Consider the following 13,473-nt stretch of genomic DNA (forward strand, 5'->3'; position numbering starts at 1 on the left):
TATCTCTCCTTTCAGAATTTTATGCCAGACTGTCTTCCTTTACCTTGAATATGTGAAACTTGTGTGCCATTGTGGTTTATGATAAATTTCTGGTGTGAGCCAGGTTTCTTGAGATTGTTTGTATGTACTAGTATCATTAACCTGTACCTTGTATCTCTGAATGGCCAAGGTGCTCAATCTAAAGAAGGTTTCCTCAGAAATGTTTTCCCTTTGTTTCCATAGGAAATAGAAGGGATGCATTTATAACTGATCTCTTTGACCTAGTTAGGCAAATCAGCAGAGGAGAGAATTTTAAAAATGTAATGCATTTAATTGCTTTAGTTCTTACCAGGCCTGGGTGGTAAGTGAGATTTACCTTTATGGTATTTTTGGTAATGTTAAAATGAAAGGAAAGTTGAGTCTTCAAATGTATTTCATCCGCTGGAACTTAATGGGTACCTTTGGTTACTGGAAAACCTTTTATAGTAATATCAAATTTCATTGAAAATGATAAATTTGGGATTTTTAGGTCTTCATATTTCCATCTTTAGATCTAGTGAATGATCTAATATACAAAAGTTTGAGAAACCTTAAAATGAAGTTTCCTGTAGATTTATGATGAATGTGGATGTTTGTTGTTTTTGGTTTTTTCTCAATTCTAAGGGAAAGCAAATGCATGTTGGTCTTGTAATTTGGAGCCTGTAGAGCTGTGTGAACGGGTTCCAAGTAAAAGAATTTCACTAACCTAATGTTCAGTTCGAAATATAAAGAGATTTCTGATATGCTTCTCTCAGGGCAGTATTTTTGCTGTCAGTTGTCCTTGAAATAAAGTATATGCTATCTTTGTCCTCACAGTTCATTGTCAAATTTAAGCACTAAGGGTATTTTTATTAATGACTTGTATTTGATGGTTGCTGAGACTATAAATTAGAAATACGTAATTGAAGTGACAGTGACAAGAATGAAGACTTAAGAGAATAATTGTACAAGTACCGAAGATCCTCCTCTACCTGAACTACTGCTGTTGTCTATGTAAAGTTGGAGGTGAAGTGTTTAATGTACCTGAGGAATTAAATTAGGTCAGCAACCAGATGTGACTGAGCTGTGTTGAAGAGAGTATCTGAGGGATTTTGGGAGCAGATGTAGCATTGGTCCTCTGGTTTTTGTTTTATTTTAGCTTCTTGAGACAGCTCATTTCATAGGAAAGAGAGGGTCTCCGAGGTTGCAGACATCTAAAGTGTCCATAGCTTCAGAAGCCTCTGAGGGTAACGGGGCTGTTGCAGTGCCTCTTTTCTCTTTAGGTTGTGTTTCATAGGAAAGATGCTGAGGATTGGGGCCCTGTCAGTGTTTGTTGTTGATGACCTTGTACTCAAGTTTAATTTTTAGCAGTATTTTATTCAGATGAAACTGGGAAAATTCTGAATAATTGCAAAACCATATTCACATGAAGAGCTGCTCTAAAGAGTTGGACTGTTGAGCTTCCTGTGGACAGCTACATAGACCCATCAGCAGACACTTGGAAATGGGTGGTTACTTGAATTGGGTGGTTATTTGAGCGCACAACCCAGGCTCACAGTACCCTTCTGGTTTAGTGTATTAGTCATATGACATATATTCCTCCATAACTGTTTTATTCTTAACACTTACGAGGTTACTTTTCCATTTGAAGATTTTTTTTTTGTGTTCCATGCAATATGATCTTTAATGTCACAGTGGTGTTTTTGCTGCTCCTCCATGAATGTGTTTCAATAAAAAAAAGTTATTTTGTGGCTCTGAGTAGGCTTCCTGAGCTCAGAGTATCACACAAGAGCAGAATGGCGCCTAAGGTATGCAGTGTAATGAAGCAGCATTATGTACTATGCTTAGGAGAGTTCTCTTCCATGTGAAGTCTGGAGTGGATGTGACTTTTGCATAATACTGCATTGTGAGTTTTCATTAAATGGATGGTTGACAGCCTTGAATCTTTTCTCACAATAATGTTTTTCTAGATCCTAGCCCTTTTTCCTGTACCGGTGCTGTGAATTATTCCCTAGTCTTGTTCTTTTAAACTTCACGGTAACTTTATTAATACACTTACTTTGTCAGGTCTGCTAAACATTCTTTATGGTTCCACTAATATTTTCTGTCTTTTTGTGGTTTTAAAACTGATATGTCAGTGAGAAGAATTTGTCTGAGACCTATATGTATGCATCTTTAATGTCTGTTCTCTTTGGTAAATCTGCGCATGCTTTTGTTTTCCTTTTTTTTCTTTTTTTTCTTTTTTTTTTTTCCTTTTGCAGAGAGTGATAATGAACTTTCCAGTGGCACTGGTGATGTGTCAAAGGATTGTCCTGAGAAGATTTTGTACTCCTGGGGAGAATTACTGGGGAGATGGTAATATTTCATTTCTTAAATTTAGATTTTGCATACTAACCTTGCCTTTGTTTTATGACACTAGGCTTTTTGAACAGGAGATTTGAAGTTCTTTAGCTTATACAGTTTAAAAATTAAAATACAAAACAAACCAAAGTGTGGGGTTTTTTTAAACCTAGTTTAAAAGGGACTGGTAAATTCTCTTATTTTAACTTGCAGTTATTTGACAAATCTCTCACAGCATCTGCAAAAGTCTTGTTCCTTCAGTGTTTGAGAAATGCCTGTGTATGCTTACACTGCAGGTGTGAGTGGTCAAATGCAGAACTTTCTGGCCACCTGTGTTCCTTGGGGCTGAATGTTAAGCTCTCATGAAACTCAGTGCTAGAATAGAAAAGAGAGCAACTCCAGTCTATCCTATACAAGCCATTTCTGCTAGCTGACGTACATTTAGTTGATTGATTTGTTTAGAAGTAGTCTTTTTTTCCCCTTTTCCCACCCCCCACAATGTGCTATATGTAAGCACTTGAAAAGTAATTCTAGAAAGACTGTGATCCTTACTGAAACTGTTTTTGTTGGAGAGTAAAAGGAAGAATATTTGTAAGCCTAGAGTATGTTCTTGACAGCGTATTTCTGTGGTTTAATTAAGTGCTTCAGTAGCAGCATATACATTGCCAAGAGAGGAAAAAGTCTGTGTATTTGCTGCCTCTGAGAGACCTTATACTACTAGTAAATGCCAGAACCACTTACTTGGTTTTCCCTTTGTAAGTAATAGCTCTTGCTGCCCAGGACAAAAATAATCAGAGGTCCTTAATCTGGAATTGGCAAAGTTTCCTTTTCCTTGCTCCCATAAGACAGCTGAAAAACATTAAAGGATTTATTTGGGCAATTCCTCCTTTTACTTGGGCACTTTGTAGCTTTGGAGAAATATAGCGTCTTGCTGCGGACCTCATCTTTAATGGGAATCTCATGCAAAAGTTGCTAAATGAGATCACATAATAAAATCACAAAAAAATCACAAGATTTTATTGAGCTTAATAGAACCCTTCCCTCCTTCTTGTTTTTAACTGTTTTGTCATCCAAGTTTCTGGCCTCAATGAAAGATGTTTTTGAGGAAGCACAAATATTTCATGGAATGATTGTACAAATATTCTGACTACGGACCCTCTGAATGATTAAGAAAGTAATGATGAAAAGTGTGGAACTCAGCTGATTGTTGACAAGTGTGTTTTCCTCGCCTGAAAAGGCTATAAACAGATCTGCTGTGGAGCTGTTAAAACTTTCCAAAGCCTATTCTAAAGGACATCACAAGGGAGAGTTTATAAATCGGTTGCTATATCTGGCACCCCAAGGCCAAGGAGGAAGGCCATCCTGAGTCCTTGGAGAACTGTGTGGCAAGCTTGTTTCAGTCTGCATTGCATTTGCATTGGAAGATGCTACTTATTTTGATTTTTATTTTTTTTTAGTTCATCTGTTGGTTGGTTCTTCTAGTTTTTAGCTTTTGCCCTTGACAAATATCTGGACTCCTGTGGATAAGCATGCTCAAGTAACCATCTGCTCGTTCTCTCAAGTTTCACGTAACCCGCTATTTCTTCATATACTTCTTAAGAATACTGTTCAATGGGACAAAATATTAAGACTTCTGAAGTAAACTGTTTTGAAGTCCTAACATAACTTACGCACTTAACTCAGAAATTCATTTAGTAGTTAAAACTCCTTAGTTAAAATGAGTTAAAAATGGGAGATCCCAGCCAGCTTGATGACTAGCAGTAGCAAACACTTTCTTTAGGAGTATCTCAAGAAGTATTACCTTTTGAGAGAAATTCAAGTGTATAAAATACTTTAATTCTTTAATAGTGTTATGTTACATTTTAAGAACAGAGCTTGGAAAGAGTAACAGATGGAAAAACGTTAACAATTTAAAAACTAAAAATAGATTGAAATAAAACCTTGTAGTATGTTAAAAACTGCAGCATATGCTAGTGGAATATCTGTGCACTTGTAAAAAAAGTAAACAAACAAAAATTAACATTTCCACTTGGAGAAATGTGTGTGCTGATTTGTCTTTTAGATGAAAAACTTCTTGCACTTTAATTGCTTCTTGTTGTTTCATTAAAATGTCACTGTAACCTAATGGACTGACTCAGCAGAAGCATTGCTTCAAGAGTCTCCTTCAAACACATAAACAGGAATAAGTTAATTTACCAAAAATACCAACAATAAACAGTTTGAAAGTAATGGATATCTTTTAATTTATTTTACTATTTACTGCATCCTCAGCATTAAAGTTGTTCTTGCAAGCTGAGTTAGTTTAGCTGAGTACTTAACTATTTTTGATGTGTGTGGGTTTTCTGTTGATTTTTTTTTTTTAAAGTAGTAATGGTCAATAGCAGTCTTTGATCAGAAGTATTTTTTTGTCAAGTTGAGGCATAGTCTATGCATCACTATTCTGCATCCTTGCTGTCTGATGTTTTAAAATTGTCTTTGAATTTCGGGCAGGAGAATTACAGCACTTTGTAACAAATTAAAGATGTCAGCATCCATGAATGGCCCACATGAATTTTCCCACATGCTAAAGGATAAGGCTAGAATAAGACAAGCTTTTATTTTATGCTTGTTATAGTCTGGCCAAACAGGTGTCAGAAAGCATCTAGGAATGTAAGGTGCCTGGGCCTCTACACAAAGGACGGAAAAATGCATATTTTTTCATCATTGTAGAATGCAGAGGAATATTTGTTAATGATGGAGCTGTTTCCCAAACAGACATTCAGAAACTGAGAAGTTGTCTGTTAGCGAGTTATGCTTTACTGCATGGAGTAATGTTGCTAAGGTATTACCTCTACCATAAAACTATCAAAATATAAAACAAATCCAGTTAGATCTGGTGTAGTATAGCATAATTAATTCTCAACTGTGAGTATGTTCAGTAGTAAGGATGGTATTACAGCATGGAATATGCATCTCCTTTAGTTGTTGCCATAAGCTCTTTGAATTGTTTTCCAGCTGTCCCTGAAAAAATCCTGGTTATGTTTCTATGGGAATGTACCTTTTTAGCTGTTCATTTTATTTTATCTGCTCACCACATCCTCAGAGGTGGCCTTCTGTGTTTCTCATATAACACGCGTGATCAAATTCATGTAATAACCAAAGTAACCTTATTAGAAGTGTCCTATGAATGCTTCAGTTTCACACAACTAAGTTTCTGGTTTATTTTAATTATTTATTCCTTAATGTACCTTTCATAATTTTGTAACCACTCAGAGTGTCTAGTTCTTTTAATATTTCTGTGATTATTGTTTTTTCTTTCTAGCTTTTTCCCATCACAAGACCATTAGTCTAATATGACTTGCTGCAAAATGTACTGAAGAAGAGAAAAGGGACAGTTGGGTTTTAATTTGGCTAACTGAATTACAAAGTCTGAAATTACTTGTATTGCACTACACACTTAAAATGTAAAATAATAAGGGCATTATATAATCACACTTTTCATTCTTAAATCATTTGGAAAAATCATCCTTGGAATGTAGGAAAAAGAAATTTTAGAGCACCTTTTAAATTTAAACAGTAATGGTAAACTTTTCACATCTTAATGACCTGTTTCAAAGAATGAGTCTCTAAATGTTTACTTAGATTCAAGGGTCAAATTGCAGGTTATTTAACTTAATCGCAGCTTGCTAGCATTTGGCTAAACTGCCGCTCTCATTATTCTACCAGTAGAGGTGAAAAACATAACAGTGGTCAAAACAATAACAGAGCAAAGCACATTAGGAAGAATAAAGAGTCAGTTCATGCAGTCTTCCTGCTGTATTGCAATGAAAATTGCCGTAAGAAGTCAAAGAGAGTTTTAATCTAGATCAGTAGACACTGTTATTTCAAAAAGGATTTTTAAACATCTGTGACCAAACAAAAGCTCTGCAGTCTTGTGCGTGTGCAATGATTTTATCCTAAACGTCTGGGCTCAGTGACTGGATTGTTTTTTAAAAACGTGTCTTTAGTATTCAACCTGTCTAAATACGGCCTTTTCATAGTTCTCTATACCAACTTTTGTAGGATTAATTATGCAGTGTTGGAAAATAAACCCAGCCATCTTGCAGTTGTCTTCCTACATTTCTTGGGGGGTGTGTGTGTGTACAAACCGAGAGTAAAACAGCAGCTCAGACTAATAGGCACATTTATTTGGAATGGTGGGATTTTACCAAGGTATATGCAAGTGTTAACTGCTCTGTGGGACTTGCAACATACTCTTGCCATGAAGTTAAAACTGGAACTTCAGTCCTCATGTTAGTACTCTGAATACTGGCTTTTATTTGTTTTCCAAAATTTAATTCTCTATACAGCTTAGGTTATTTTTAATTTCCTTTTCTTAACCTAAGTGAAATGTATATGTTGGACAAATACTTAAATTGAATTGTCTGCACAGATGGCATATTTTTCTCTTTCAATTCAAATTGTTCTTCATGAGCCAGTGTAGTTCAATTTCTGCAGTTGATTATTGTTTTAATTTTCATTACTTTCTCTACATGTAGAGAATTTGGATATCATTGCATTTTGCCACTGGTTCTTACTGTAAATCCTTGCAGAATTTTTGAGTCTGGCAAATACTAATTAATGCAGCCAGTGAAAGAAAAGTTCGTGTTGCCAGCTGCTGACTCTCCTTTTCAGAATAACATTGGAAAGTTTAAAAACTCTAAATAATGTTTTAATCTTGATTTCTACTCCTATAGTTGAAATATAATAGGCAAGTGATTGTTTGTTTCTCAGGCACAATAATCTTGTTGTGAGACCAAATGGATTATCTACCCTGGTGAAAAGTGGTGTTCCAGAAGCACTGAGGGCAGAGGTTTGGCAGTTGCTGGCAGGATGCCATGACAACCATGCAATGCTGGATAAATATAGAGTTCTCATCACAATGGTAAGTGACTTGGGGTTTTTTTTTCCCCCTCTTTTTTTTTTTTCTTTTCTCCTTTGGTTAAAATGAATTCTGCTGAGTAGCAGTTTTATTCATTAGTAAAGCAGCAAAAGAGTGAAACAGTTTGACTTGTTTTAAGCAACTGAAATTGTGATTAGGTGCCTCTACCTCCTGCCAGGGGTACCTGCTGAATGGCATTAATTGCTAACCTATATCCGTAGTAATGCTTGACATTTTGCTTTCTATTCACTTGCTGTGGTGATAACAGGTACATCAGCTTGTTCAGGTGTTTGTTGTTTTGTGGTTTTGTTCCTTTTTAATAAACTCAAATTCATCACTTTGTTTTTCAACAATTTCTGTTCTCTGTGTGCCTTAATTTTCAAGTTTTTAGTTAAAAAAAACACAACCCAAAACGAAACCTCAGAAAGTTGGGCATTTCTTGTTTTGTTGTTTATTTTAAAAAAGAATATTAAAACCATTTTTACCTAGCAGGAAACCAGTCTCCTTGCTGTATGGGATTTGAGAGGAAAATCCTTCTGGGAATTTCTTCTCATTCTGTATGCTAATGTCATCAGTGCAGTCAGTAAATGTTACTAGGAGTTGTCTGCATAGATGTTCCAGACTGCTTATAACTGTGATGGAAAGACTGGGAACCAATGTGTTATAGTAGCAAAAACTCTGTGCAGTGTCAGGAGGTAAACTCACCGTTTGAGGTTCTAAAATTCTTGCCACTGCAGAGTAGTTAGGCATTCTGGGAAAAACAGTGGTCTCAAAAATGGTCAAAATGGCAGAAATGGATGAAGATAATTTTGTATGTTGCTCATAGAAAGTGTTGGATTTGTTATCTAGAGAATGAATTGTTTGTCCATACCAAAGTTCTGTGGTAGACATTGTTATTGAAGTTCCCTTTCATAATGTTGTCATACCTTTTTGATACTTGTCCTCTTAATTTGACCTACCTGCTATGTTTGTAAAGTTTAAAAGCATCCCCAGAGTGAGAGCTGTCTCATGGCTTCTTTTTCCTTTACCAATAAAGAAGGATGTTTTGATAGTGTAAATTTTTCTTTTTTGACGTTGTCGTTGGGTTATATTTTCCTTAGAAACCATTCACAGGACATCTGTCAGCTGTATGTTGCATCAAAACCACCTCCATTATTTTGCTCTTGCTTTCCAAAAGTGGGGAAGATGTTTGTTTCACGGCGGAGGAGGGAGTGGAAAACGTCTAAAATGCAAGCCTTATCTTGATGCTAGGACCTCATGCCTTAAAAATACCTTGCTACACTTGGCCTTTTCATGATAGAAGTATTTCAATGATGTATATTTTGAAAGATATTGCATACAGTGTTTAATGTGAAATATTATGCTGTTAGGGATTAGAAAAATCAAGTCCTATTCTGAACTGAAGCATTTACACAAACTCGTTTTTTTTCCCTGTAATGAATCACTTTTATTCTGAAATCTCAAAATTTCTTCTATAGTCTGACTGTATGTAACTGCTGGTGATCACATCATTTGGCATACATTGCATGAAAGGATTCAAGAAAAGAAATGAACAGGAAAGAGTCTATGCCAAACCAAAGCTTGGGCCCATTTTTAGGAACAGTTAATACTGGGTGCTCCAGAAAAACTTGTCAGCTACTTTTGTATGAATTATTATCCGATATTTATGTTTGTGAAGAGAACTTTCAGTTTCATTTTGGTGTGTTGGTAATGTGAGTTAAGGTATTTGAGAGAGAGAGGGGCATGTGTATGTTATTCTCTGAATCCCCCCCAAAAGCTTTGCTGTAGTGTTACTTATGTGTGTCAATAATAATATGCATGTTAAACTTCAGAGTTGTTCGGGTATTAACAATTGTTCACTTGCTTCTCCTGTATGAAAAAGCACAACTGATTTATTTTTTTCAGTTGTTTTTGTGCTACCATCCCAATATACCAACAACGTATACTTTATTTTTTCCATAATTATTTATTCTTCCCATCAAATATATAGCTTTCATCTTCATTCTTTCAGGTTATGCATACATTTACAGAGATTCATTGTCCCCTCATATTTTGGTCGTTCTTCTTAATGTTTAGGCTGCTTCTGGAAGCTGGATATTTCTGTTGGTATCTTGACTGCTTTAGTGGTATATGCCCCACCCCTGGAGGTGTTCAAGGCCAGGCTGGATGGATGGGGCTTGGAGCAGCCTGGTCTAGTGGAAGGTATCCCTGCTCATGGCAGGGGGTTGGAACTAGATGGTCTTTAAGGTCCCTTCCAACCCAAACCATTTTATGATTCTGTATTCTGTGTGTGTGTTCATTCCTGAGCATATTTCTTCAAGACATTCCTAGGTGATTAGAGGTGGCAGTGTTCTGCACTTGCAGTCCTGAGAATGAAGTGTGAGATGGAAGAAGCGGGAGGTGGTAGTAACGTCTGTGAACTTGACCCACTGCCTACTCACCTCCTCGTGCAGTTCCCTCCCTTAAACAGCTCCCCATTAGCGCCTAGGCCCCTCAAACTGTCCCATGCTTCCCTTACCTCCTAGCTCACTCTAATAGCTCCTTTGTAAGAGCCTGTTCTCCCAGCACCCCAGCCCTTTCCCCTTTCTGGTCATCTGGCCTTACTGCACTGTCTGGCTGAACTGCCAGCTGCGGTACCTCAGTGAGAAAGAGGGCACTTTGCAATCATCTCTGCACCCAGACATCTGTAAGAAAGTAAGTTTATATAGGTATAGTTGGGGGATTTTTGTCTGATGTTCAAAATAATGTGGCTGAACTGTGTAACGCTAGAGCAAAATGCTGGAGAGAATGTAGTAATTAATACAGTGTTAAACAGTACTCACCAGTAAGGTTAGGAATGCCAGCCAGTTTTCTTGAATGAGGCTTGGCTTTAAAAGCATCTTTGACTGCTTTGATTATGAGATCTAAAGGAAAATTTCAGAAGCCTAACTTGAGGAACCGATCTTGAAAACTGTTGTTTTATCATAGCTTGAAAGGTGATCCCAAGAGCTAGAATTATTAATATTGAATATGTGATACCTAATTTATGACTACCTTTTATGGGGAGCAGAGATATTTGCTGAAAACTGGAACTTTACCGCAGTGTTGCTGGTTAACTCTGGTGAAACTGTGCTCGCTAGTGGAGGAGGAATGTGTTCCTTGTGATGAACCGAATGATAGCAGACTCACTGTTTAAATGTACTTTGGAGACTGTGATATAGACACGTTTGTTGTTCTACTCCAGTTGCGTGCCGTTTGTGCAGAAGTAGCATGTTGTATTGGCCAACTATTAGTCATATCACTTCACAGATCTGTGTTATACTGCATGTATCCATCTGTATGCAGAGCTCTGAAATCTACTGCAGTATTTTTCAGTTAGAGGAGTGATTTGTTCAGTGTGTTCTGTAGGAGAGAGTAATTTGGGCCATGTTTTACTGTTTCAGTTCAGCACAGAAAGCAAAATAAAATCTCTGTCTTATTTAGAAAAATCAATGCTGTACGCATTTTCTCCAGGAGGCATGTCCTCTAGTCCACCACACTGGAGGTCAGCAGTCTGTCAGGAATGATCTAGTGAACGGTGTTTCTTTTCCTGTATCAGAGCATTCGCATGCCAATACATTTCCCCATCTCTAGGTAAGTCTGGAGTTCCAGGAGGGAAGGGAGAAAGAAATACTTCTGCTCTCCCAAATACTTTCTTACTGACAAGCACTCCTGCTGAGCTTCAGCTTGGTGATTACTGTGAGCCTCTCAGAAATTTTGACTGGAGCACAATAGTAGGTCTTGCATACAATTTGAGAGAGTAGGAGTTGTGATTTGGCAGCTGCTTCGTTTCTGACATATATGTAAATCTGTACTGTATGACAATCAAAATCTGCTTGAGTTACCTTTCTGGCATGTGTGCCATAGGCTTTTGACCCTGCTGCACATGTCACAGTATAGGAAGGGGAAAATAAAACATAATCAGTAGAAATGAATGTATATTTTCATTTATTTATTTATCTTAAGGAAGAGACAAAGGTAAATCAGAGTGAGAAAAAGCAGCTTATGTGATGACAATGAAGGGGTGGTATTTGTATATAGAGCTTTTGTAAAAGGGTATGAGATATATTTCTTAAAAGAATGGAAGTAGAAAAACATGCACAAGCTAGGGTCACTTCCTTGATGGAGATTTTTTTCTCCTGCCTCATCGACACATTATTTCATGTTCAGCTTCACTGGTTCCTCTCAAGAGACTCAGATTAATTTTTTCCATTACGAGATATATTTTGAGCTCTGATATATTGACCAGTGGCAAGCTACAGCTTACCCTGTTTACAACCGAGGTGACTGGTACTCAGCAACAATTATGCTCCACGTTTCCCCACTCTGTCCTTTTCAGAATAGGAGTCAGGCACTGTCAATGTGTAAATCATTAAGAGATCTGCTGTCACTTGAGAGCAGCAACAAAGTAACTTACTGTAGAACATTTGTTCCATCTGAACCGGGACAGATGTTTTATCTTTTATTAACATTCTGCTTTTCTGTTTTAGATGGCTTCATTCTTTTGTGTGTTCTCACTGCTGAATTTGTAGGGCAAAATTTCTTTCTATCCTTTTCAGTGTTACAAACTAGGTGCCTGTTTTGTAGTGCTGTGGCTGATTACTCTTGAAATTACCTGCACTCAAGTCCTTTCTCCTCAGTTTAGAAAGTAACCCCTGTTAGGGTTCTGTGTCACTGTGTAAGTGAAAGAATGAAAGGAGAAAAAGAGGGCAGTCATTCACTTTCTGTAGGTTGAAAACTTTTGGGTGGACCATTTTAAGGTAGGATTTATGAGTAAGTGTATCATTTCCTTATAAAAGACTTTCAGTTTACAATCTGATTTCCATTAAGAAATGAGCTGTATGTATCAAGTTCATCTAACAGCATATACAGACTGCTTCTAAATGCTGCTACTGTTCTGGTTTCAGGAAACAAAACGTGTTTTAAATTTATTATTATAATTGTTTAAAGTATGATCAGAAAAAGAAGCCTGGTTTTAGATAAAGTAGATGTTGGTAGTGTTATGTTACTCAGAAGCAATGGAAGTTTGCATATGAATGTGAATGCTCATTTTTGAGATAGATGGTGACTTTGAGTTGAAGGTCTTAAAGAAAGACTAAATGGCTGTCCTTCCAAATGACTTGTAAGAGAACCAAAAATAAGATTATTTGTTTATTGTCATAATTTCCTTTGGCAATACAATATGAGCATGTGCCCAGAACAGTTAGAGATAATAACTAATTAAAGGGTCAGGCTTCAGAAGAGTTGGCCAAAAAATAGCTTTGTCTGCTGACTGTGTAATGGTGATGTGTGTCTGGGCCCATAACGTTTCAAGTAACTCTGCAGAAGAGTGAAAATCCTAAGAATATGAGAGGCATTGATTTGGGGATTAAATACTGCCATATCATGAAAATAATTTATCTCAGTAACATAATAATTTGAAGTTGGCACTAATCACACAGAGGTACAATTCTCATGCAATAGGGACCAATTACAGGAAAGTACATTCCATTGCTGCAGAACATGGAGCAAATGTATTGTTTTTTGGGCTGGACGAAATGTAATTGATGTAGAGCTAATATACATAGTTCATCCATTCTATTTGGACCAGTATTATTCTTTCTGATTCCTATAAGCCATACCGTCTCATTACAAACCAAAAAGAAAAAAAAAAGTTAAGGAGGTGTCTGGAAACCTCTCAGGTGAACAAGTTTTACAGGCCCAGATAGAAAATTAAACTTTAGCACTTGTTTGCTGAAAAGGATGGTAAATGATGGCAAATGGAAGTAATCTGTGTACACTATTGGAATTACACATTACTCACATTAATTTTCTTGTATCCCTGTAGTCACAAGCCCTACGGGGCATGTATTCAGCTGCCTTAGCCAGAATCGACTGTGTGATGCAGAGGACAAGGGATGGTGACTACAACTCATCCCTACATCTCTTGCATTTCCCTTGGTTAGTTATGACAAACTGTTTTTTTGACAAGTTTTTGGTACTCTTTAGGAGCCAAACAATTCTTGTGGTGTGGTCTTTTCCCTCAGAAGCTTCCCAGCTTCAGCCCATCATTGCTGTCCGTTGTTGCCTCGGTGTGGGTGGGTTTGTGGCTTCCAGCCTGCTTTCCTATAGGCAGAGGTGATGTGCTGTAGCTTTGCTGCGGTCTCTGACTGGCTGGTCATCAGATCAATCTTAGCACTTCTGTTACAAACCTTTAAAGAAAAGGAAGATCTACAGGA

General features: G+C 37.1%; 1 protein-coding gene across 6 annotated transcripts in view; it reads left to right on the forward strand.

Annotated features, from left to right (window-relative positions):
* The window catches only part of RABGAP1L (RAB GTPase activating protein 1 like), a 254,855-nt gene that overhangs the window by 56,888 nt on the left and 184,494 nt on the right, over positions 1-13,473 (forward strand). For all 6 annotated transcript variants that reach the window (XM_055724788.1, XM_055724789.1, XM_055724784.1 and 3 more), the window contains exons 12-13: positions 2,259-2,352; positions 7,090-7,240. In XM_055724788.1, coding sequence (XP_055580763.1) covers positions 2,259-2,352; positions 7,090-7,240 — 245 coding nt within the window. The remainder of the gene's footprint in view (positions 1-2,258; positions 2,353-7,089; positions 7,241-13,473) is intronic.

Source organism: Falco cherrug, chromosome 12 (genome assembly GCF_023634085.1).
Source record: "Falco cherrug isolate bFalChe1 chromosome 12, bFalChe1.pri, whole genome shotgun sequence".
NCBI lineage: Eukaryota > Metazoa > Chordata > Aves > Falconiformes > Falconidae > Falco > Falco cherrug.